The 27,573-nt window shown below is 39.7% G+C and overlaps 1 protein-coding gene and 1 non-coding gene across 6 annotated transcripts in view; both read right to left on the reverse strand.

Moving 5' to 3' along the window:
* Positions 1–1,618: 1,618 nt before the first annotated feature.
* The window catches only part of COP1 (COP1 E3 ubiquitin ligase), a 209,089-nt gene continuing 183,134 nt past the window's right edge, over positions 1,619–27,573 (reverse strand). For 4 of the 5 annotated variants that reach the window (XM_051856981.2, XM_051856979.2, XM_051856982.2 and 1 more), the window contains 2 exons: positions 3,706–3,750; positions 1,619–1,961 (listed from right to left, as the gene is read on the reverse strand). In XM_051856981.2, coding sequence (XP_051712941.1) covers positions 1,944–1,961; positions 3,706–3,750 — 63 coding nt within the window. In that variant the 3' untranslated portion in view covers positions 1,619–1,943. Of the gene's footprint in view, positions 1,962–3,705; positions 3,848–27,573 lie in introns of all 5 variants that reach the window. The other variant, XR_011390253.1, reaches the window with a different exon arrangement.
* On the reverse strand, positions 18,121–18,261 carry LOC127493862 (small Cajal body-specific RNA 3). Its single transcript, XR_007924399.1, has one exon. It is a non-coding gene; the product is annotated as a small Cajal body-specific RNA 3 (non-coding RNA).

Here is a 27,573-nt window from a genome sequence, read left to right on the forward strand (position 1 = left end):
GCTTATGAACAACACCAGCCCTTCCTCTTAAAACTGAGTTAAAAAGTTCATCAGGTCTTCACACTGCAAGTTAGTAAAATGTAATTCTTTCAAAGCTCTGAAAACTAAAAATTTTACCTAGGCAAATTGAATTGGTGGTAAAACCTGACTACAACTGACGAAAGACTATTTTTAACCTTTACTCACTAATCCATACAAAGTGGACATTTATTTGTTTTGTTGGAGAAGTACTGACATGTTTGGTTGTCGACTATAGCTTCAGACTGTCAGGGATTATTATATGATATATGCGGCATACAGACTATTATTTTTCTGATATTCAAATAGTTCTAAGCTCCAAAATACATTTGGACTCGCGGGCTTAATACAACAAACTAAGAACTTGTGATAGGTTTCAGTAATTTTGAATGGAGGAATATGGTAGGATAGCCTGAGTACCTTCAGCATGTGTATCTTTATTCAACCAAGGCTCTCCAAGTGTTTATCTTTCTAACATGTGTGGGCTATAATTTTGTTTATATCTTTTGCTAAAAAGTGTTCAGATTTTTAAAAAAGTTATGTTTAAAGATTTATTTGAAAGGCAGGGAGACAAACAGAGAGACAAAGACAGGTAGAGAGACAGCTCTGCCATCTGTTCGTTCACTCCCCAAATGGCCGCAATAGCCCGGGCTGGGCCAGGCCAAAGGCAGGTGCCTGGAATTCAAGCTGGGTCTCACAAACGGGTGGCAGGGACCCAAGCACTAGAGTGATCACTTGCTGCCTCTCAGGTTGTGCGTTGGCTGGAAGCTGGAACTGGAGTGGAGCCCAAACTTGACCCCAGGCCTCTGATGTGGTAGGTGGGCATCCTAAGTGCTGTCTTAATCATTGTGCACAACGTCTGCCTCTAGTGTTCAGGTTTTTATAAGCTCTTCACAATACTTTTACTTAACTTGCTGCTCTATTAACTTCTTTCCTTTTACAATTTGAAAACAATTGGAGATCACATAGCTGCAAAGTTTAAAATATTTATTATCTGACCCTTTATGGAAAAAGTTTACTGACCCCTGCTCTAAGTCATTGTTCAGCCCAGGATGATACTAATAGCTGTGATCCTTGATAGCTATAATTTTTATAAAATAAGTTGGTTTGATACACATTTAGGGCTTGTAATATATGAAGATACTTCAAAGTGTTCATGGGAAAATGGAATTACAAGAAAAATTTAGTGCAAAAATTCTGAAATCCATGCATAGCTTTTTCCCAGGACCTTTTTGAAGATTCCTTGTGTATGTGACATTTCAAAGGCAAACGCAGAACTAGAGACTGACATTTCTTTTCTGTTTGAATGTGGTCTCACAGCTGAGCAGTATGGTACTTGTTGATGACATAGATCAGGTTACAGAATGAAGAAAAGAATTCATAAAGTAATCAAATTAATCTTTCTATCTACTATAAACATTAAACTCACCAAAGGAATCATACACCTGATGTTTGGTGTACCTTGATATGTATAATTCCAAGGAGGTTGGGAGATACCTTGCAAAAGTTATTCACAGGTGCATTGTTCCATAGTTCACGTGTGCTACTTCTTGAAAAGGAGTATTTCTTGCCACACTTGATAAAACTTCCCCAGCCCAGCTGTGGCTCAATAAAATTTTATTATTTTTGTTATTTATTTTTATTCAAAAGAATTTGTTTCCCTATCACAAAAATTAGAGAATCACACCACCAACAGCAGCAAAGTCCATGGAGTTACATTGATGGTGGAGAGTTTGTTGAGTATTCCCAATGTCCCAAAGGTCATAAAGGAGGGGAAAAAAGGAAAAGAAAAAATACTCAAAACAATCCAAAATCCATGATGACTTTGGGGAGAGACATCACATGACGGTTTCTGCTGCTTCTCTCATTGTCAGCTGCAGATGTATTTCGGCAGGATCAAGTACAGTCTGACTTCAGTAAACCTTTCATACCAACTCTAGCACCTAATTGGGGAAAAAAGCGGAGGGATCAGTTTAATAAAATGGTTTTAAAATATAGAGGGAGGTTAATAAGTCTTTACTATATTTATTAATGGAGAACCAAATCAAAAACACATTTCCCAGCTGGTAAAATACCAAAGAATTTGAGAGGACTGGACATTAATCTTTCTTCCTTTTACTTCAATAGCTGCATGAACTTGTCAGGTTAGTTACTGCTACAGTTAATTAGGGAGTCTTTAAGATAAACAACATAAAACATGGATAAATGAACGAGCTAATGCACAATATGGATATAACATTTTTGAAAAATACTTTGGTATATTTCCATATTCTTAAGAAAATTTTAGGTGGTATATCTTTTTAACCTATTTATTTCTTCCTTTGATAGGCACTGTTTCTATTGATCAAGGGATACAGGACCTAAAGTTCTGTCTCTTCCTACTGCTTCATTCACTTGCTGGTCAATCATCTGCTGTCAAAATATCCTGTAGTTAGTTTTTTTTTTGTCATAAAAGTTGTGATGCTGCTAAATATAAAAATAAGAGGCAGCAAATGGCTAAGAAAGGATGAGGAACATGAGAATACATATGAGACACTGTCAAAAAGGATTATGGTAAGTGGAGACTGCATTCCACGTGGCAAAGATGGACAGATGCAGCCCTGCCCTTCTGCTCTGCTAAGGCTTGAATTTTAGTGTGCTTTCATTATGCTTTTTGTCTTTAAATTAGGCAAACGCATTTCTTAAGACAAGACATCAATGCTGCTCAACAATGTCGTAGGTTCGTCAGTGACATTCTGCAAGTATCTATGCAGTTTTGAGCTCCTGCAGGTATGTTAGCAATCCCAATTGCTCCGAAGTCCTAACTTGTTGAAGAACATAATGCACACCTTTTGAATTCAAGTCTTGTCATGAGACTAAGACAGACTGAGAGACTATGGAGAGCAACTTAAATCAGAGTCCAAAATCTTCTGGCATCTTACTTGCAGTTCCCAGAACATAACAAGAATATGTAGAAAGAACAAGTACCCTCAGAATGCATGCTAATCAAATCTATGTACTGACACCTCTACCAAATGGTGTTTTGGTTAGAAAGTTTACAAGTTAGCTCAGGATTACTTATCCATTGTACTATACTTAATTACTAAATATCCCGTGGTATAATCAGGTACACTTTCACTTCCGCAAGCTCTGACTATAAAGAATATGGAAAACTAAGGTGAATTTATGAGATCGTGTACCAAAGGTTACATTCATGTTCTCAGATTACAGTAATGGCAATGGTACATGATCATGACAAATTAATATTAAAATACTTTGTCCCTGTTGGCAACTGAGAAAAAACCTACTAATCTGGGAAGAGATGGAAGAGAAACATGAGGAAGCTAACAGCAAAGTAAGAGTGAGTTATGTTTAAATGTGGTGAATATTAAGTGTCTCCTTCTGTCTTGGACCCTGTGTATTGAATGCTGGGTAGTATAGTTACACTGGCATAATAAAAACCAACCAGTGCTTGGTCCACAGTAAATGCTCAATAATCTTCCCCCGTTTTTCATTCTATCAGTCCATCTAGCACCCATACAATTTCAGCAAGCTATCTATTCCTTCCCCCTTCAACCAAGCCATTTCCAAGGAGATAAGATGCATGATTTGGAATACTCTCTAAGGTTCAGCACAGTTGTGTGTTTTCACAATCCCATTACCGTCTAAATGACTCGAGTGCAGAATGGAGATACATAGAAAGCTTACCTTAATTGTACCCTGACTGTTAGCAGCAATCAGCACATTGGACTCCTAGAAGAGAACAAGAGCCTTTAAAGTACAGAGAAGGGCTTCCTGGAGGGCAATCTCAGAGAAAGTTTCCTCTTCAACTTCCTTTCTTCACTCCTCCCTAAGACACCATTGGGATGCCAATGTTAATGGGTTTTTAACTACGAATTTCAAAAAAAACAAAGTCTGGAATAAAATGCAAATAACTTGAGAAAAAGTGAGCAACTGCTTCTGGGGACCAGTCCTCCCATACAGTATCAGTGATTACTGTAACTAACGCTAGCCTCTTTAGCCAGTCTCTATGGTAGACTTTGGTATTACAAAAACAGAAGGGAATAAATATTTATCTTGGAGAAGAAAGGCTATCTTTATTTTTAATTATTCTATCACTTTTCATATGTATTTTTAAAATAACCTTGGTGATTACTTGAATAATAAAATATGTGGAAAAGTATATTTCATATTCTAAGCCTTAGAAAAAATATTTTGCTATAAAGTAAAAATGGTAAGAAAAGAAATGCACAAGGCTGATTTTATGAGAGAATCTCAAAAAGAGGTTTTTGAATTAAATTTTTTAAGTTATTTGACAGGTAGAGAAATACAGAAAGCGATACAGACGGAGATCTTCCATTCTCAGGCTCATTCCATGAGCAGCTGGGGCATGCTTCCCGTTGGAAAGAGAGCACCCAACAGGGCTCCTCAGCCTGGACGTGTACTCTGAGGTCTTCTGTTTTCCAGGGCAGACCACGAAGAGGAGGCAAATAGCCTGGAAATGGCCACAAAGGCTGCATGGCTGATGGAAAGGCCAACTCTAAATGATAGCTCTGAGAAACAGATAAAGTGGTCAAAACCCAAGGAAGGACAGTTCTGTCTGTTAGCCTTCAGCCTTCCTGTCAGAGAGATAAGGAAAAGAAAGAACACTCTTGGCCTACATGCTGGGAAAGTCAAGTTAAGTTAAACTTGAATTTCCTTGTTATAAGGGATTTGTGTTTTATAAACTCACACATTTGTATTTTTATATTTTCTCTTAGATTGTAGTGATGCTACTTTTGAAAAATGCTCATCTTGTTACCACTAGCCTGAGAGGAAACAAGTAATCTCTGGGGCCGGCACTGTGGTTTAGCGGGTAAAGCCACTGCCTGCAATGCCCGCATCCTATGTGGATGCCGGTTCGAGTCCCGGCTGCTCCACTTCCAATCTAGCTCTCTGCTATGGCCTGGGAAAGCAGTAGAAGATGGCCCAAGGCCTTGGGACCCTGCACCCGTGTGGGAGACCAGGAGGAAGCTCCTGGCTCCTGTCTTCGGATCAGCGCAGATCCAACCTTTGCAGCCAGTTGCAGTGAACCAGCAGATGGAAGACACAGTCTCTCTTTCTCTGTGTAATTCTTTCAAATAAATAAATAAATCTTAAAAAAAAAAAAGAAGTAATTTCTTCCACTATCCCAGAATTTTAATGAGATCAGAGTATTCCTTGGATATGACCAATGGTGACAGTTCATCAAAGGTCACAGCTGGTATTTAGGCACGGCAAATTCAGGTACTTCCTTGAGGCTTCCCTTAAACCAGCACATTACATGGGTAAATCTCTTAGATACTCACAATTGGAATTAGCTTAAATATCCACTTTGGGGAATTACGGGCTATTTTGGGGACTCGATGTGCATAGAATCAATGTTACCATATGGGGCAGTCGTCTGGGGTGAAGGGATCAGGAATATAAATTTGAAATTTATCTCTTCTTTTAGTGACTTGCAGATAGAAAGTGGATGTAGTGGGTTTTGGGAATCTGCAGAAAAATAACTTATCCTAAGATGGTCAACAGGCAGAATTTCTGCCTCAGGAGACAGCAAAGGGGCATTGAATGATGCAGCAGGAATTTTCTAGTAGAGCCTCAGAAAATAGCAACGATACTGTTCCTGATGCTCAGGAATGCCTTCCTAAATAAGCTTTATGATATCCGCCTGCCACAAGAGGACTCAGAAATGACTGTTATGGCCACACCTCCCAGAATCAACCCTGGAAACAGCACTGCTGAAGCTGGTCACTGTGCAAGGAGAGCCAAGACTCGGGTTTTCAGCTAGCCCTGCCAGGAGCCACCACCAATACTTGCTCCCTCTGCTGGGAGAACACAGGACGTCGGGACAAGGGGAAATTCATAGCCCAAAGCTCTAGCTCCTGCCACCATTTTCATGCCAGTGATCTCTTAACAGAGAAATCTGGTGAAGATAAGGATTCACTTTGGGGGAGCAGGAGATCCACTTCTGCCAGTTAAAAGAGATTACAAATTACATAATTCAGGCTTCTGATTCCTGGTGGAAAGGAAGCTTGGTAGTGTGGTAAATTTTCTCACAGTATGAAAGATCAGGCTCACTATAACTAAGATAATCTAGCCAGATCACCACACAGGCGGGGTTTGAGGTCTGTAGAACTTTAAGCCCAAGAAGGCATTCTATCAGGTTTGTAATCTCAGAACCACTACGGCACTGACAGATGATGTCACAGCCAAGAAGGCATTCTATCAGGTTTGTAATCTCAGAACCACTACGGCACTGACAGATGATGTCACAGCCAAGAAGGCATTCTATCAGGTTTGGAATCTCAGAACCACTACGGCACTGACAGATGATGTCACAGTAGACACTATCACAGGGATGATCTCAGGCTTTTCTTCCTGTGGAAGAGACACATACCTCATTTATAAAAAAGCCGACAGCGAGTCGACTGCTCAGTTTAAACAGCTTTTAGGACTGACATACAAATGATGTGGGAGTCTAAGAATTCTTATAAATGCTCAAACAATTTTAAAAAAGCAATGAATAAAATGGCTTCACATCTCAGTATTCCTTCTCCCCCCACAAAGACTATGCAACTACAGAAAAGTTCCTTAGCACTAAACTGTCTGTCAAAAGGCTTGATACTGGCTTAAGGGACATTAATTTTTGTGTGCAACAGAAAAATAAAACCAGATATTTTACTTCTAGCATAGAAGTTTTGAAGTGATTTGTGTAAAATTATTACTTGTAAATTCTGAATGCTTTGTTTTTGCAGTTTGGATGACTGGCAATTCCTAGCTGCAGTCTGCTGGAGCCTAATGGAAATAAGTTCTGGCTCAATGGGCTGCTTTTACTTGCTAACTAAAACAAAAATTTCAGCCAGCAATTCTCATTATTTTTCCTTGTTTTTGGGAAACTGGCAAACCTATTTAAACTTTCCTGAAGGCAACGCTAATAAAGTACCTGCTATTCTTTCTTAATATTAAGAGATTAAGAAAAGACTACGGAAAGCTAAACAAGTCTTAAAAAAATGAGATACAGACACAAAAAGTGCTTCAAAAAGTTCATAGAAAAATGAAATTAAAAGATAATATGCATTTTCCAGGAACATGTGGAAGAAACTTTGTATACATCAACTTGCTTAGAATACCAGTGACAGTATATTAACTTTCAATAGATATTGCATCAAAGGGGCCAATATACCGCCAATTTGTTAAAATCCTGAGTAAATTGAGAAATAGTTATTTGCTTAGTTTACAATTGGACAATTTATTCCTAGATATAGACGTAACTGATTTTGAATGTGAATTAATTTTACCATAAACACGCACAATGTATTTGAAGCGTAAAATGTAAAGAAATAAATAACTTCCGTTTCTGGTTACATGAGAGTAAATGGACTAGATTTCCTCTCCTATAAATAGCTAGAGAAAGAGAGAGAGAGAAAGAGAGATAGAGTGAGAGAGAAAGAGAGAAAGAGAAAGGTCTTCCTTCCGTTGGTTCACCCTCCAAATGGCCACTATGGCCGGAGCTATGTCAATCTGAAGCCAGGAGCCAGGTGCTTCCTCCTGGTCTCCCATACGGGTGCAGGAGCCCAAGCACTTGGGCCATCCTCCACTGCCTTCCTGGGCCACCACAGAGAGCTGGACTGGAAGAGGAGCAAGCGGGATTAGAACCCGGCGCCCATATGGGATGGTGGTGCCACAGGTAGGGGATTAACCAAGTGAGCCACCACGCCGGCCCCAGCCTGGTTTTCTGTTTAGGGGCAATTTCTGGACCATAGAGCAAGGAAGGGGAATCCAGATAGAGCACAGAGGAATCTGAGCAGAACATAGCGGACTCACTGAGTTGAGGAGACATAGTCCAAAGTTCAGGGTTCTGAGGGCAGCTGGAATTTTTAAGGTAAAGTACCAGAGAGGAAGCTACATTGAAGTAGAATTCCAAGAACTTGCATAGTGGTCTCACAGGGGTCTCCTTGATTCCATGTCCAAATAATTAGCTCTGTATTCATAGTGTGAAACTACACAGGCCAGGAAAATAACAAGGAACAGAAAAAGTGCAACGACTGGGCATCTATGATATTATCAAGTTCCCACAGGGCTGGGAGATACCTGAGTTCTGACTAGCCAGAGGGAAGAGACCTCACTGAACATTCAGCAGACTGAAGAGAGTCCCCATAGGCGTCCTGCTTTATTAGTGGGGCTAGATTTAAAGTAAAAACTTCACTAGGCTGGGCTCAGTAAACTATAGCCCACAGACTTTATGTATACCCCACTGTCTGTCTTTTGTATTTAAGTTTTACTTGAACACAGGCAAGGACATTTGTATATATATTGTCTATGTGTCTGTTCTTGCACTACCAAGGCAGAGTAGAGGAGTCAAAATAGAGATCACATGGCCTACAAAGCTCTATGGCCCTTTACAGAAAAACTTTGCTGATGGCTACTTTGGATTCACCCTGATAAGAATTAAAGACAAGTATCAAAAAAATCCAGTTTATCTGAAAAAACTTAACTTTCTGTCAAAACAAACTTCAACACACTTAAAAGACTTCAACAAATTCTAGATATTCAACAATGCAACATTCAAGAGGCTATAACCAAGGTGGGAAACTATGTATTACAACCACAGGGTAAAATCAATAAAGAGAAACAGATTCAGCAATGATAAAGACAATGGAAATAGCAAACAAGGACTTTTAAAGCAGGTATTATAATTATGTTCAAGAATCTAAAGGGAATAATGAACTTAATGAGAAATGGAAGGTGAAACTATAAGAACCAAATTGAACATTTACATTTGAAAAAAAAGTATTTGCAATGACAAATTCATGGAATGGACATATCATGAAACAGTGAAGAATAAAGGATTTGATAATACAGAATAAAAAATACAACAGAAACAAAGAGGAAAAAAGGCTGAGAGGCAGGGGATTAACATTTTAGTGACCCACAGGACAATACTAATCAATGTATTATCATAAATCTATCTATCTACCCATCCATTCTGTTGGTTGTATCTCTGTGGAGAACCCTTTAGTTAATTCTACAGAGAATAAATCTTCCTCATCAACTTCACAGTGGCTTCAATATGAAGTTTATTAATTTTGTGCCATTCTGTTAATCCGTGATTATTTACCCATCCATCATCAATAGGACAGATATTAGATGCCAGACATTATGCTGGAGTTTTGATTAGAATAAGGCATAATGTCTGATCTTGAGAATACAGATTCACAGGGGAAGTGGACATTTAAACAGAAATCTCATATTGCTCTAAGAAACAGAGTTCAAAAAGGCAACTGAAGAAGCAAAAGAGCAGTCCTCATAGAAGTAGGAAAGGCTTCACAGACACAGATGCAAATGGAACACAGAAGAGTGATAGTTGAAGTTTTTCAGGAGGAAAGATAGAGGATATGTTAGGCAAAGGTCCTGTAAATGCAATAAATTGGGGAGAAAATGGTTTCAGATGATGAGAAATTGTGACTGCAAAGCAGCTCATACATGAATTGATGAGACGGGAACACTAGGGTGGGGTACACATGCAAACTAACTGTACCATATCACAATTAGATGTTTATTTACAATAACAAGGGGTCAGTGACTGTCTTTTGCAAAGATGAGATAGAATAAGTTTTTCATTGATGTGGTAGGAGATCAGAATCTGCCATACTTGCATAAGGATTAATTTTGCACAAAAGGCAAGTGAGAAACACAGGGCACAGGATAAGTTCTCTGCCCTCCTTTGAACAGCCTGAAAAAAGATAAAAAAATTCTTCTTGTAAAGGTACATCCTTTAGAACCCTTAGCCACTTTCCATATTAGCAACACTATCCTCAGAGAAGAGACAGCACTGAGAGAGTCCAGACAGACAAGCACTAGCACTTACCTGCCATTAATTTCCTATATATTGGCCTTTCTACAGTTTGTTCCCCTAGAAACTATAAATTCATTACCTTTGCCTCATCTCTTTTCTTTAAATTTATCTTTCCTTCTTTTGTTCAAATGGCGTAAAAGCCTTCAGACTTAGCCATTTTTGGGGACTCTCTCTTCTTCCTACTGAGTTCCCTATAGCACCATGCCACATAAAACTTTCAATATCACATAAGTTTGATTGCATTTTCTCCTGTTTTAATTCATCTGTTGTTAGTTCATTTTGCAGACGCAGCCAATCTAAGAGGGGAGAGATTTTGCCTCCTAGTATTGCTCTATTTCTTCAATGATGTCTTACCTCAACTATAATCATTTTCTTTAATCCTATCTTTTAAAAACATGCTTCAAATTACATGTATTAAGTTCAACAAGTAAAATTCTTTTAAGTTCCTTTTTATTCTTTTAAAAACATTTTATTTAGTTTACTGTAAAGGTAGAGTTACATAGGAAGGGGAAAAGGGGAGGGAGAGATCTTCCATCCACTGGTTCACTCCCCAAATGACTACAAGAACCAGAGCTGGATCAGGCCAAAGCCAAGAGCTTCATCAGGGACTCCCATGTGGATGCAGAGGCCCAAGCACTCTGGCCATCTTCCACTGCTTTTCCCAGTGCATCAGCAGGAAGCTGGACCGGAAGCGCAGCAGCCAGGACTTGAATTGGCACCCGATGGGAGGTTGGTGCTTACCCTCCTGTTCACAGCGCTGGTCCCTGTGATAGTTTCATCTCTTTGCACAGTAGACTTTAGGAGCTATCTAATGCCTAAGGAAGAAACCCAAACTCTTTCTTATCCCCAGTGTGGAATTAGGACTGTACAACCTAGTGTGCTTCCCAGCACCAGCCCTCTCCGGACTCTTTCACCATCTTACTCAGACGACTCTACTACAGGTTTCCTGAACAGCCGTCGCACTTTCCCTCTGAGCCTCTGTTCACACTGTTCTGGAATGACAGCACATGTTAGTTTTGAGGCCAGGCAGGCTTGGGTTTAGATTCCCATTCTACTCCTTATTCAGATGTGTAATCTTGGGCAAATCTGAGCCTCAATTTTACCTGTAAACAAAGTCAAGACTATATACCTTAAAAGGTTAATGATCATGATTTGAAATAAGATAGCACTTAGTACAATGCCTACCTGGTACCTAACAGATACAGGTGTGTCTATGGTCTTCTCTATAAGAACTTCCTTTACTTTGACTTAAGCCTTCTAAAACCTTGTATGTCTTTATGGAGCCCAGCTCAAAAGCCCACACTGTTAGAAAGCATTCTATAATTCTCCATGTTAGATGTAAAATCTACCATCTAGAGCTAATATTATCTAGGAATTTCTTCCATTCAGGTTTATAACACAGTGATTTGTTAATGCATATTTATATTTACTAAGTTGTAAAACTCCTAAATGCAGAAAATTTATTCCTATAACACAATTAATATTTGATTAGTTAAAAACAAGTATACTTGTCCATTTATATGGATTAATATATAAAATGTTGAAGATGACAACAACATTATTGATTTATCTCTTCTCACCTATTTTCTCAGTGCATATCATGTATTTTCTAATTGTTTCCAGAATACTATGTGGGAAATATTATTATGCTAATATCACTGAAGAAAGTAAAGCACAGAAAAGGTGACTAACTTCTCAGAAGCCTCACAGCTAGCTGTTGAGTAGTAGCAATAGAGAGCAAGCCTGGTAATCTGGCTCCAGTACTCTTACTTTTTTCTTTTTTTTAAAGATTTATTTATTTATTTGAAAGTCAGAGTTATATATAGAGAGAAGGAGAGGCAGAGGGAGAGGTCTTCCATCTGCTGTTCACTCCCCAATTGGCTCCAACGGCTGGTGCTGCGCTGATCCAAAGCCAGGAGCCAGGAGCTTCCTCCAGGTCTTCCCACTTGGGTGTAGGGGCCCAAGCACTTGGGCCATCTTCTATCGCTTTCCCAAGCCATAGCAGAGAGCTGGATTGGAAGTGGAGCAGCTGGGACTTGAACTGGCGCCCATATGGGATGCCGGTACTGCAGGCGGCGGCTTTACCTGCTATGTCACAGTGTCGGACCCCAGTACTCTTACTTATAGCAAAACCCTAACACAGATACAAATAACATATGCCTCACCCTCTACCCTCAGATGTTTAAAAACACAACTTTGTCAAATAAAGATCACAAAAAAATTCACATTTTTCTGCTGTAAAACAACTATTGTTCTGTGCTTAAGATTAAAGGCAGGGGCTGGTATTGTGGCATAGTGGTCTCTGTGTACAGTTTAATCTATCATGGACTCTGTGTACAGTTTAATCTATTTTTCACTCAGGCATCCCACACAGGCACCAGTTCCTGGCCCAGCTACTCCAGTTCCTATCCAGCTCCCTGTTAATATGCCTGGGAAAGCAGCAGACAATGGCCCAAGTGCTTGGGCCCCTGTACCCACACGGGAGACCTGGAAGAAGCTGGGCTCTTGACTTCAGCCTGCTACAGCTCTGGCTGTTGTGGTCATTTAGGGAGTAAAAGAGCGGATGGAAGATCTTTCTGTTTCTCTCTCTCTGTAACTCTGACTTTCAATAAATAAATAAATCTTATAAAAAGACTAAAAGCGAGTTCTTTGAAGATTTTATTGGGGTTAAAAGAAAAGTTTAGAAAGAAGATTTAAGCTTGAGCTCTGAGAGAACACTAATAGTGATAAGAATATGTGAAGTACACTGAAAATGCTATTCACATTTGTACTCTAAGTGCAACAGCCACAGCTGGGAGAGCAAGTAAAAACTGACAGAAGCAGTTCTGACTTCAGCAGTTTATCTTTGAAGTACTGAATTTTATTCTTTTTTAAAAAATACTTATTTATTTATTTGAAAGTCAGAGTTACACAGATCGAGGAGAGGCAGAGAGAGGGAAAGAGGTCTTCCATCCAATGGTTCCCTCCTCAATTGGCTGCAACAGCCGGAGTTGTGCTGATCCGAAGCTAGGAGCCAGGAGCTTCCTCCAGGTCTCTCACATGGGTGCATGGGCCCAAGGACTTGGGCCATCTTCTAGTGCTTTCCCAGGACATAGCAGAGAGCTGGATCGGACGTGGAGCAGCCGGGTCTTGAACCGGTGCCCAAATGGGATGCTAGCACTTCAGGCATTAACACGCTGTGCCACAGAGCCGGCCCCCTTGAATTTTATTCTTAAAATGAGATTAGATTAAAACTGTACATCCATGGAAGCCTTTTGGACAAGAATTTGTTAAAGTGGAGTACAAGTTATAGTATCTACAAACACAGCTCCCTAGAGGCCAAGGAAGGAGAAGAAGAGTTTCTTTACATGAACATAAAAAAGTTAACACAAATTCAGGCTTACTAGGATTCCAACAAGAGCTCAATTTACATTTTATCTGTTAATTTCTTAAAATTCTCTCTATAGAACTTTTTGTTTTAATTGGAGAAAGGCATTCATTTTCCCTTTATGAAAAGAGAAGTCTTGTTTTCTCACTGCCAGAAGAGAGAGTGGTAATTTGTAGCGATGATTCAGTGTCACTGAAAAATAAAGATCTTTTCATACAAAAATAGAGTTTTAAGGCTCCTATTTTCCTCTTTCTTTGGGGTTGGGTGGGAGAGTATTAATATTTGTATTCCAAATACATCTTGAAATTAAAGGAGTTTTTCTCCTCATGTTCATGGACTCTGTGTACAGTTCCATCTATTTTTCACTCAGGACCTGAAGCCACAGGACAGTTTCTTGGGAATCTGCCCTTTCAGGTTCCTTTTAATGCATGATGTAGGGCTGCTTTAGGAACATCCCTTCCCTTTCCCTTGAGGAGAGGCACAGATGCAATATGCAGAGATTCTTAATAGTTTTTCTCCAATCAATGCTCTGTTAAATGAAGCTATGCAACTGTTCAATTTCATCATTCCTTTTTATTTACTTCACAACATCCCAAAGCCTTTAGGCCCCCTCCCCCATGGCACCCTCTGACTTCAATGCAAAAGAGAAAAACGTTCAAAGTGCTGATGCTTCCTTCTTCCTCCTACTGGGCCACAGTCAATTTCCTGACAAGTAGAATAATTCTCTTACTACAATCACTTTATATACCCTCTTCTTCTTCTTTTTTAAAATCAAGTTTCTACTACTTTTGGATCTCAGAGTCAAATGCATTTCACTGTTGTCTGGGTTTCATTCCTCAGGAGAGTCTTTCTATTTGACCAGTGTTTATTTACCTTAATATAGACAAGAATCTTTATCACACATGTGCAGAGTGTGAGAGCCCATATGGAGATATTCAAATACAGGCTTCAGGATGATCTTCAGAGGCTTATGCATAATTCCCATCTGTACCTTGTTTCTTTCTGTTGACCCTTCTTTCAGTGTGTGGTTTTTCATCATTGACTTGATACAATATGTAAGTATTTTTAAGAAAGAGTGAATACAAAACCACAATCTATCAATAAGAAGTCCTGTTCCATTTCCCCCCCCTTCTTAAATTTACTTATTTGAGAAGCACAAAGTCCTATGGAAAAACAGAGGCACACAGAGAGAAAGATCCCTGTGGCCATTTGAGGAGTGAACCCGAGGATGGAAGACCTCTCTGTTTCTCCCCTTCTCTGTATCTCTGCCTCTCAAATAAAGAAATAAATCTTAAAAGAAAAGAGAGAGTCTTAGCTTTCATATATATCGATCTCACATTTTAAACCTCATTAACATAGGTTTCTAGAAGTCTTGTTATATGGAATTTGGTCTTTAATAGTTCTACTTATATATAACGATTTCGAGTGCTGTCACTGGAGGAAAGGGTTTGGCCACAGGATCAAGGTGTTTCAGAGTTAACAAATGGAACTTGGCCAGGCCAATACCAACCCTCATGCCAGGTTAAGACTCAGGAGACTGGAGCTGCAATCACAAAGGAATGATTTCCAGATCATATAGTTAAACCAGGTCCCCTCTTTTCTTACACAGGTACCTTGCTTAGGATATACTGGGTCTCTTGTAAAGATGACTATGAATAGAATGGTATAGTCTTAATTCTGACTAATAATGAATCCTTGCTTTAATAAAATATGTTATCTTTATTATACTTCATCCTTTTTGGGATTCAAATACTGCTCTTACATTTTCAATTTCAAAACATTTAACCTGTATAATTAAGATTTTTCTGAATGAACAAGGGAAACATTTCACATTGAGAACTTTTTACAATCATTCTAAGCTAATGTGGCTGGATCTTTCATGGCAAACTCATGCCACTCCATATGCTGGATGTTCCCTATATTGAATGGACAGACTTAAGAAAGAGTAGGAATTAACTGGACAGAAGACATAAGTGCATATGAAATTCAAAGTTTATCTCATGGCCAAAGGCCTTAATGTGATCATGAATATAAACAGAAAAATACAAGCCCATTAACTAAATTTTATCATCAGAATCTGTATCTACCAAATAAATATGAAAATCAGGATTCTTTTCCCCTCTCTAGGGAAATGATCTTTATATACCTATACAGATTTGTCTAGTAAGTATAGCTTCTTGTAGAACTTCTAAGATGTTTTACCATTTTGCCTTAAAATCTTTAAATCAATTAATCAACTAATTTATTATTATTTAAAGGGCACAATGGGGAGCAGGGAGAGTAGCATGAGGGAGAGAGGGAGAGAGGGAGAGAGGGAGAGAGAATGCATGTGCAAGAGAGAGATCGATCTTAGAACCACTGGTTCACTCCTCAAATGTCCGTAACAGCCAGGCTGCCAGGCTGAAGCCATGGGCCCACAGGGGTGGCAGGGACCCAAACACTCAGACAGGCACCTGCTGCCTTCCAAGGTGTGCATCCACAGGAAGTGGAGTCAGCAGCTTAGTGGGGACTCAAACCAGGCTCTCTGATTTGGTACGTGAGAGTCTCAACAGCTGTCTTAATTGCTGGGCCACAATGCCAACCATTTTACCATTCTGAAAGGCTAACAGTATTTAAAAAACTCACACACACACACTTTAGAATAGTCAACAATCACATCTGTCATTTTACACAGACAGAATGACAAACACACACCCCGAAGAAGGAAAGGGAAGAAGATCCATCTGCACTAAGCATTCGCCTCCATCAGAATCATTAGATCCTGTTACATTTCCTTCTAAGTCTCCCACTTTTCTGTTAAGACTGTAATCTTTTTTGTTGGAGGTTCAAAGGTACTTGTATTCATTTTTAGAGTACATATAACACAAGTTATGCTCAAAGTGGATGTTAAATAATTTTATAAACTGGCATTGGTACTAACCTATTATAAAAATCTATACCACTGTACATCTGATCCTGATTTTGCTGGCCATAAATGTCTAATATAGGTCTAATCTATCTTTAAGAATAACAGTATAAATACAGTAAATGTTCATCTTCTATCATAACAGGATTTAAAGTTTATATTGTGGAGATCAAGTATAAGCTGCTGCAAAACCTGAAATGGCAAAGGCAAAGCAGACTGTAATTAATGGTACTGGTACAGTGTGCAAAATAATCACTTGTCTTTATAGTCAATAAGCCTACTGATTAAAATTATTAACTCTGAGTTGTTATAGATCTGCCTTCAGTACAGGCCAACTGTGATCCGTTAAATTTTAGAGGAGTCTGTGGAAGAGACAGCTTTAGGGGACATATATAATCTAGATGGAGAGTGAGGATATGCACATTTGGTTACGTGTAAGAAACTGAAGCACATGGCAGCAAGTAGACTCAGAATACAGGAGCACAGGTGGGTGTTATGGCATCGCGGGTTACGCTTCCACTTGGGATGTCTGCATCCCCAGTGGAGCAGTGGTTTGAGTCCTGGCTCCCTGACGCATTCTGGAGGACCGCGAATGACAGCTCAAGTACTGCAGTCCCACGTGAGAGACAAGATTAATTTCCTGGTTCCTGGTTTTGGTCTGGTCTAGTCCTGGTTGTTATGGTCATTTGGGTAGTAGTTGTTAACAGCCATTTGGGGAACAAACCAGGGGATGGAAGATATCTCAATCTCTCTCCCTTTCTGTTGCTCTTTCAAATAAACAAACAAACAAAAAAACCCAAATCTTTAGAAAAAATAAATACCCAGAGTAGAAAATCTTCAAATGACTCATTAAATGATGAACAGAGTAGATTAAGGGGGCCTAGAAAAATAAGGCTACTCACTCAACAGCTGCACGATGAAGAGAATGCCCAGTGTAAAAAACAGAGACTTCAGAACAGCAAACAGGAATCCTCACAGAACTGTTTACAGCTAAACCCAGTTGTGGCTTGCTTATAGTATACCCTGGTGTGTTTCTCACACACCAGGTCAACAGACACACTGCTGGATACACAACACACACACTACTGGACACACAACAGGACACACTGCTGCTCTCAGGTCTGGTCTACTCCTATCTTTCAACTTATGGCAGAACACACACCTTGAAAAATCAAGATTTCAAATGTAGTACTAAAAAGAATATATTTAATAGCCAGATTTTCCCCAAAATGCAAATTTCTGATTTTTGGTTATAGACTTGAAAGACTACATAAACCATGTTTTGGAAAAATCACTTTCTTAAAATGAAACCAACTCTTAAACAAACAAACTTTATGGATGCTATCTGCTTCATATCTGTATATTGATTTAGCTTTACTGATAACCCTGCAGCCTCTTAAAAATTATATTTATGCTTCAGTTCTACTTCCTGTTTCTTAAACAAGCAAAGAATGAAACTTATTTTCAAAAACCATAAGGTACCTCAAAAAACAGCATAGATGGATATAGAAGCATTTACCTAGCAGTCTTTTTAAGTAATCTAGTACCCTTAACTAGTAGAGGTTTTTTTTTTTTTTTTTTTTTTTGGACAGGCAGAGTTAGACAGTGAGAGAGAGAGACAGAGAGAAAGGTCTTCCTTTTCCGTTGATTTACCCCCAAAATGGCTGCTACAGTCAGCGTGCTGGGCCGATCCGAAGCCAGGAGCCAGGTGCTTCCTCCTGGTCTCCCATGCGGGTGCAGGGGCCCAAGCGTTTGGGCCATCCTCCATTGCATTCCCAGGCCAGCAGAGAGCTGGACTGGAAAAGGAGTAACCGGGACAGAATCTGGCGCCCCAACTGGGACTAGAACCCGGGGTCCTGGCGCCGCAGGTGAAGGATTACCCTAGTGAGCCATGGCGCCGGCCACTAGTAGAGATTTTGAAAGAAAAAAAAAAAATGGTAAGGAGAGCAGCATTTAGAGTGATTGGATGTCAAAGCTGTATGGAGGGGAACGATCAGACTTAGCCAGCTGTCCTAAGTCCGACAGAGACCTCCATGTTTATGTAGGATCGCTGCCTGCTGCAGACAAAGGGATTTTTCTCTTTTGTCCACATGGTTGGTTCCTGCAGCTTCCATTTTTGGTGAGCTTTATTATTAAGAAGTCTTTTGCTACCGAGTCTTGTTTCTCTAATTTCCTAACTGCATCAAATTCTCATTTAGATTCATTTTAATGCATTCAAATAAGCTAAATTAAAAACTCCAGATTCAGATAATAGAAGAAGAATATTAAAGAGGCACACTTTGCATACAAAACTAGTGATCTCTAATCAGTGTAAAGAACATGAAGAAGGGAACGGGGACTGAGTTTTAGAAAACAGCCTTCTCATTTCTCACCAAGTGTCCTCCTGAACTTGATTTTCCTTGACAAAGCACTCAGATATCTCCACACACCTTCAACTTCACTGTTATGTTAGTATAACCCTGGTTCCTGGATGACAACCCGAATAAAACTTGGGAATAATGTACTCACAATGACATGAAAAAAGAACTCTGGATTTTTCATGAACATTGAGAAGAGTTTCTGACCACAGAACTGTACATTGTCTAAGGGCACTACTTGCAAATTTCCTCCAAATTACTCAGAAAGGTATTTACAGAGTTTTGTACTATGTTAGCCATATCATATATCACAGTAGGAAAAAAAAGGAAAAAACTTCAGACATGGAGATCAGCATTTGCTCTTGGTTCTGCCACAATACAGCTTAGTTCTTTGAGAGACTTAATTTCCACAACGATAAAGCAGATAATCTTATGTACTTCACAGAATGTAATCTAGATTCCAAGAAACACAGTAGACCATCTGATGGTGTTCAAGATATACTACCTCACAGAAAATGTATCAAATCCATGCATGTGAAGGGTCTTCATAAACTTCACAAAAATGCGTAATATGAAAAAATATACAAAATATGCATGTATGTTTACACATGTATTATATATCTATACAAACACACATGTACTTCCTATTAAAATATGTCAGTTCTGCTGCACAGGAGAACTTTGATTTACAATTCTAAATTTTTCAACTCTAAATTACAATTTATATGGTTTGTAAATTGTTTTTTCTTAGCATTTGTCCTTTTATATTATTAATATTCTTAAATATTCCAACTGTTTCTCTTTGGAATTCCTGAGTATTCTGCCTTTACCTGTTGTTTATGGAAATAAATCTATCCTCATGTGCTGTCTCTTCTATTTGACTCTGTAAGACTGATTTTTCATATATTATTTATCTCACTAGAATCAAATTTACCAATGGCTCTTCTCATAATAAACATCATGTCAAATCCAAAAAAATGTAAAAAAAGTATATCTGTAAAAAAAAAAGATAGACTACCCCAAACATGGCACCCTGGCATTTAATAAAACAACTGTAGCAGTAGGGTCTCTTGCGCCTTCTTCTGCCCTTCTCCCCTAAAGCAGGCCAAACAATTCAACATTCCTCGGAAGCAGGCCATCAGATCTTAATTCCAGAGGTCCCCGCATTATACTAGAAGAATAGAATGTCCTTATCTCTAGAGACACATGGACAATGAAAAGTATCTGAACAAACAGGCCTTGCTAAGTTCCCCACAGTTCAATACCAGTAGTTCATACCCTTTTGTCTTTCTATCATATTTCTCCATGACTATTCATTTCTTCATCAAACCTTAGCATAAAAATACATGCATGTGTCTTTATTTTCTTTGGGTGTTTATTTCTGAAGGGTCCTGTGTCATCTAAAACTTCTATTACATACAGTTCTGGCTACTCTATTTCTGATTTAGCTTCCTGATAATGTGCCTGGGAGGCATCCCTGCCAGCCATGAGATCCGGATGGAGTTCCAGGCTCTTGGCTTTGGCCTGATCCAGTCCTGGCTGTTGTCAGCATTTGGGGAGTGAATCAGTAGTTGGAAGATCTCTGTCACTCTGCCTTTCTAAATAAAAATATACACTAAAAGAGGAGGGGGGGGGGGAGGCAGGAAGGACAAAAGGAAGAAGGGAGGGAGTGAAGAAAAAGAAATTTATTCTACAGGGCCAACGCTGTGGCTCAGCAGGTTAATGCCCTGGTCTGAAGTGCTGACATCCCATCTGGGCGCCGGTTTGACCCGGCTGCTCCACTTCCAATCCAGTTCTCTGCTATGGCCTGGGAAACAGTAGAAGATGGCCCAAGTCCTTGGGCCCCTGCACCCACATGGGAGACCCAGAAGAAGCTCCTGGCTCTGGATCGGCACAGCTATAGCCGTTGTGGCCATCAGATGAAGATCTCTCTCTCTGTCTCTCTCTCTGCCTCTCCTCTCTCTGTGTAACTCTGACTTTCAAATATATTAATAAATCTTCAAAAAAAAAAAAAAAAAAAGAAATCTATTCTCCTTCTCAGCATGTAGCCAAGAAGTAACTGATTACAGCCTCTAAACAACTAAGTGCTATCCACTCCAGGATGCAGAAGGGAGGTGGGGCCTGACAGAGGTTGTTAGAAGTCACATAAAGCAGCTTAGGTTTTCTAGTAACCATTGGACATCACTGGGAGACTCTAAACATATGATACATGAACTCAGAATTATTAAGAAGCAGTGGCAGGGGATGGCAGAACTTGAACTAGTGTTAGGTGGCAGAACAGTAGGTTTAGAAATCAGGGTAGAAGCAAGATATATTAAAAGTAAAGCAAGACCTGGATTGTGCTTGGATATATAGCAACCTGATTTTACATTTCTAAGACTCTAGACTTTAAAACTTTGTACTTAACTAAAATTAGCCTAAAATTTATGAAATGCTTCAGAATATGCTTAATAAATTAAAAAAATTAATCCAACATTTTCCATGCCATAGTAAGTTACTGTAATAGCCAATATTATTTGAATTTATTTCTATAATGATTCCTCTGGTTCATAAGAATGCCAAATTGGCATAAATGTGGCTTCATACATGTTAAGTATATTTAAGAAGTCAGATGAATTATTGGAGAAATATTTACTATGAGAATAAATAATGTGAAAGTTTTTTTTTTTTTTTTTTTAATTTTATTTTATCGGCTGGCACCATGGCTCAATAGGCTAATCCTCCGCCTTGCAGCGCCGGCACACCGGGTTCTAGTCCCGATCGGGGTGCCGGATTCTGTCCCGGTTGCCCCTCTTCCAGGCCAGCTCTCTGCTATGGCCCGGGAGTGCAGTGGAGGATGGCCCAAGTGCTTGGGCCCTGCACCTCATGGGAGACCAGGAGAAGCACCTGGCTCCTGGCTTCAGATCAGCGCAATGCCGGCCGCGGCGGCCATTGGAGGGTGAACCAAAGGCAAAAGGAAGACCTTCCTCTCTGTCTGTCTTTCTCTCACTGTCCACTCTGCCTGTCAAAAAATAAAAAGAAAATAAAAAAATAAATTTTATCATTTGATAGATAGAGTTAGACAGTGAGAGAGAGAGACAGAGAGAAAGATCTTCCTTCATCCCCCAAATGGCCGCTACAGCCGGAACTACACCGATCGGAAGCCAGGAGCTTCTTCCTGGTCTCCCATGTGGGTACAGGGGCCCAAGAACTTGGGCCATCCTCCACTGCCCTCCCTGGGCCACAGCATAGAGCTTGACTGGAAGAGGAGCAGCCGGGACTAGAACCTGGTGCCCATATGGGATGCCAGATGCAGGCGGAGGATTAACCAAGTGAGCCACGGCGCTGGCCCCTTAATGGTTAAGATCATGTGACAACACAATTTCTAGAAAGCCCAAATATTTTTTCCACACTTTAAAAATTCTTGCCCTTGGCTAAATTTGTATTGCTATCTTTATTAAAAATCAAATTTCAAATAGATGATTTTATTGCTACTATAAATTGAGAACTAAAATTGAGATTAGTTTTTTCACTAGGCTGAATGTAAATGGGGATGGGAGCAGTGGAGATGGCACTATTGGGAAGTGACAGCGTGAAGGAGGCTAGACAATTAGCAACATAAGCAATGGGTAGGAAGATATGAACTCTGAAAAAGGTTTTTATTTTTTTCTGATATATTTTATACAAATTTTTAAAAAGGCAATCATCCTTAAAATACTGTAAGAAATAAAATGTCTATTTACTCTTAAGGCAGTAGAGAAATTTGATGAGCAACACAAAAATTGAATTAGTTAGAAACAAGTCAGAATCACTCCCCAAATACCCACAACAGTTGTGGTTAGGACAGTCCAAAGTCAGGAGCCCAGAATTCAACCCAAGTCTCCCATGTTCGGTAGTATGTGTGAACCATCACCTGCTGCCTCCCAGGGTGCATATCAGCAGAAAGCTGGAATTGGAAGCAGAACCAGGATCTTGAACCCACCAATACGGGATGGGGCGTCCCAACTGGTATTTTAAACGCTGTGTCAAATACCCACTCCCTGATCATTGATGCTGAATTCATTTTCCTAACCTCTCTTTCTAGACAAGTACTCAAACATTACAAACTTTTTCATTTGATTTTAGTGGGTCAAAAAAATACCCTGAAGATCCTTATGTGATAGGTGCTCCACTAATCATACATAATTTTACTGAGTTTTTATTTTTTACTACAGAAACTGAAGAGCCCCAAGGGCCAGAGAGAGTAATCAAATGAGGCAATTGCTAACTGAATGCCCACACTTGATTTAATAAGGACATAGCTTTGAAAAATGGTTTGGTTCTAGAATGGTCAATTATATTAACTAACTCAGTACTGAAATGTCAGAATTATCACGTTCATTTTAGTATGTCATTATTTAACAGATAAATGAGAAGCTGGTAACTCATGCAAATACTTGCCGACTACAAACAACTACATAGTTCAGAAATGTGAACTCCTCTGACTGATGCTCTCATTTTACAAGCAGAATAAGTTATCCAATCATAACTTCAGAGCAGTGTCAGGAAGGGAAAAGAAAATTCATTGGTCTATTATTCTCCTATTCCACATAACCCTTTTAAAATGTTAGCGGTCATCAGAACAGAAACTCTTCATTAGAGGAACAAGACAGAAGCAGGTGTTATTAAGATGCAATATAAACTCAATAATTTATTAACCTGTGGCAGGAAAAGTCTATCTGGGGGCCAACACCATTTTGCAGTGGGTTAAGCTGCTCCCTCGATGCCAGCATCCCATATGGGTGCCGGTTTGAGACCCAACTGCTCTACTTCTGATCCAGCTCCCTACTTATGTGCCTGGGAAAGCAGCAGCAGATTGGCCAAGTGGTTGGGCCCCTGCACTGGTGTAGGAGATCCAGAGGAAGTTCCTGACTCTTGGCTTAAGCCTGGCCTAGCCCCGGCCATTGTGGCCATTTGGGGAGTGAACCAGTAGATGGAAGATTTCTCTCTCTCCTTCTATGTGAGCCTCTTCCTCTCTCTGTAACTCTTTCAAAAAAACAAATCTTAAATTTTTTCCTTTTTAAAAAAAGTCCACCTGAACACTTGCTGACAGTTGATGGTATAAAGATGTCAAAGTGATTGCAAAAAATAATACAGTGCTTACAACAATAGAAACATTATATTCAGAATGAGGTAGCAAAGGGCACGGGAACAAAAGAGATTTAAAACACATTTCAGTGAGATATTTTACAAATGAATTCAGGGTCTTTATATCACCAATGTTATTTGTAAAATATTCTTGGAGTAGAGCCATAATCCTTAGGGGGCGTGAAAATTTGCTAAAAACAATTTCTAAAAACAGCCAGAGAGGCTGGGTTCTAGTCCTGGTTGCTCCTCTTCCAGTCCAGCTCTCTGCTGTGGCCCGGGAGTGCAGTGGAGGATGGCCCAAGTGCTGGGCCCCTGCACCTGCATGGGAGACCAGGAGGAAGCACCTGGCTCCTGGCTTCGGGCTGGTGCAGCGCCGGCTGTAGCGGCCATTTGGGGAGTGAACCAACAGAAGGAAGACCTTTCTCTCTGTCATTTTGTCTATAACTCTACCTGTCAAAAATTAAAAAAAAAAAGAGGAGAGAAATGAGATTCAGACATGTTAAGTGACTTACCTAAAAACTAATGAATTGCCATCAACCTAGTATCATCATCATTCCTCTGAGATAGCAGATCCTGTCCATTTAAACTTAACCGTCTCTCAAAGTCTTGGACCAAAGTAAAACTACAAGCAGTCTTCTTCACTGTAGTCAATCTTATGCACTTCTGGTAGCACTAACTTTGTTTTTTAAGATTTAATAATCATAAATCAAAAATTCATGTCAATTTTCTGCCTGAAGTTCTTCAGAATTACACAAATGAGGTTCGAGGTTTTAGCATGTTCTAGAAGGAGTAACAATCTCTCTCTCTAATCTATTTCCAGCTTCATGTCTCACCAGTCTAGTAACATTCTAGCAGCCTCCAAACACACTGCACTTTTCATATCCTTAAGCCTTTGCATATGCCGTTCCTTCTGGCCTGAAAAGGGTAACGGAGTTATGAGGACAGGAGACATACTAAAATGCCAACTTTCAAAGTTTCTTGAATTAATTTGTCATTAGCAGTAGCTGCCATCTATTAAAAATTTATACTGCATATGTGTTTTATGTACATAATTTCATTAATTTCCCAACAACTCTTTGAAGCATTTAAATAGCAAACTGTACTTCAGAAATGAGAAAACAGACTCAGAGAAGACAAAACATTTTCACAAGGTTTAATCTAACTCCAAAGCCTAAGCTATGTGCAAATATAAATATATACACATGAATACTGGTTTTCTTTTTTTTTTTTTTATCTCCTTCTACAATAGTGCTGGCAGGGTAAAGAGAAATTGATAGTTTATCCTTTTTTTTTTTTTTGGAAATCAAAAAGGCAACAGATGGATATCAACTGCTAAAAATTTTGAGTGCTTTGGTCCAAGCTTGTGTGTGTATGTGTGTGTGTGTTCTGCCTCTTAACAGATTTTACATCACAAACATAATACTGCAAGAAAACAGGGGAAAAATAATAAACCTAAAGATACTGAAAACTTATGGGAAAAACTAGAGGTAGTCTAAATTTTTTTTTTTAGATTTTTATTTATTTATTTGAGAGGTAGAGTTAAAGACAGTGAGACAGACAGAGAGGAAGGCCTTCCTTCTGTTGGTTCACTCCCCAAATGGCCACAACGGCTGGAGCTGTGTCGATCCGAAGCCAGGAGCCAGGTGCTTCCTCCTGGTCTCCCATGGGGTGCAGGGCCCCAGCACTTGGGCCATCCTCCACTGCCTTCCCAGGCCACAGCAGAGAGCTGGACTGGAAGAGGAGCAACCGGGACTAGAACCTGGCGCCCATCTGGGATGCCGGCGCCACAGGTGAAGGATTAACCTAGTGCGCCACGGTGCCAGCAGTCTAAATGTTTAATAACAAACAAATGGTAAGTGTTAATAATCTAAGTGCTTGCTACCAGTATTGAGGGAAGGTGAGGAAATGTTACAGTTAGATATAAAAAGCTAGACAGGAGGACAGGATTTGGCTGGTGGTTAGGATGCCACTGCACATTGCAGGGCCTGCACTGGAGCCCTGTGCTGTTCCCAACTTCAGCTTTCTGCTATGTCCATCCTGAAGGTAGCACTGATGGCTCAAAGGGTCGGGTCTCAGTCACGCACACGGACTGAATTCCCAGCTTCTGGCTTTGGCCTGGCCCAGTCCAGGCTGCTCTGGGCATTCAGGGAGTGACCCAGTGAATGGAACATCTCCACACTTCTGTCTCTATTGCTCTTTTCTGTCTCTACTTATCAATTAGAAAAAGCTAGATACAAAAATATATCTACACTGTAAACTTAGTTTTCAAAATGTTGGCTGAAGACTGGAAAGACAAACAAAATGTTAACTGCAGTTCTGTTCAGCTGGTAGAATTCCAGGTCAATTTTTTCTGCTCTTTATTTTCTATAAGTTCTCTATTAGTAGAGGACAGCGTAACACAGGGATAAAAAGACAGTGGGTCTAACTGCATTAAGAAGGTCTAAATGTGGAGGATGAGTTTCTGCTCGGTCAGGCATCACCTTAAGCAACAGGTGAAGAAGAAAGCTTGTGGTTCTTTGGCTTTGTTTTGACTGATACACACCAGTATAACTTGGTAAGCATGCTGATAAGGAGCTGCATAATTCAAGTGCAGATGTTAATGCAAACAACCAAATATCTTGCTTATTTTGAAAAAGTAATTGATATATCACTTACATGGCTCTAAAGGGGGCGGGGAAGATCTCTCCCAAAGCATTTATTCACACCTATTCACAGCCAACTCACTCTTTAGTTACATTAAGGTTGATGCAAATATCTATTTCTAAGCATTAAAGGTAAATAAAATTGGATAGGCTTTATTTAATAGAAAAAACAGACCTTCAAACTATTTATAGTATTGCCAAAAAGCAAAACAAAAGTTCCCTGTTCCCATCACTAGTAATACTAGATGGGTGAGTTTAGAGTTAATGTATCATTTAAACAGACTAACAAAAAACTCCAACTAAAAATAACCCTGTTATTATTCTTGAGAAGTAATCATTTTCGCCATCTCTCTAAAACAATGATCTGGAAAGCACTGTGTGAAAAGTAAAAAGAGAAATAAGTAATAGCATGCATTTAAGGCATAAAAGACAACCCCACACTAGTCTACTTAAAAAAAAAAAAAAGGTTTTTCTTCATTCTAGGATTACTGAGAAAATGTTTTTAAAAATGGTATGTGTTTGCATTCTCAGGGAGACTATAAAACCTACATGGTTAGTTTTTTTTTTTTTTTTTTTTAAATCAGTAAGACCAGTGAGATCCCCACAAGGGATCTTAGAACTTATTTTACTGTCAACGATATTTCATGCTTTCTATTAACAAAGGGAAACAGAGTTGCCAGATCTTAAAAATCTTAAACGTTTTGAGCCGGCGCCGCAGCTCACTAGGCTAATCCTCTGCCTAGCGGCGCCGGCACACCTGGTTCTAGTCCCGGTTGGGGCGCTGGATTCTGTCCCGGTTGCCCCCCTTCCAGACCAGCTCTCTGCTGTGGCCAGGGAGTGCAGTGGAGGATGGCCCAGGTGCTTGGGCCCTGCACCCCATGGGAGACCAGGAGAAGCACCTGGCTCCTGGCTCCTGGCATCGGATCAGCGCGGTGCGCCGGCTGCGGTGCGCCGGCCGCGGCGCGCCGGCCGCGGCGGCCATTGGAGGGTGAACCAACGGCAAAGGAAGACCTTTTTCTCTGTCTCTCACTGTCCACTCTGCCTGTTAAAAAAAAAAAAAAAAACAAAAAAAAAAAAAACAAAAAAAAACTTAAACGTTTTTACAGGAAAATGTAAAAGGCTTAGAATTAGAACCTCTTAGCCTTTCACAAAACAGAAAACTCCGATGAAATCAAAATAAGCTTTATAAATAGGGACTCCTAATGAGGTTGTTTTTATTTTTTAAGATTTTATTTATTTACTTGAGAGGTAGAGTTAGAGAGAGAGAGAGAGACAGAGACAGATTAATGCAGTAGTTCTGAATAATAATATAATAATAATAA

Source organism: Oryctolagus cuniculus, chromosome 7 (assembly GCF_964237555.1).
Source record: "Oryctolagus cuniculus chromosome 7, mOryCun1.1, whole genome shotgun sequence".
Lineage (NCBI taxonomy): Eukaryota > Metazoa > Chordata > Mammalia > Lagomorpha > Leporidae > Oryctolagus > Oryctolagus cuniculus.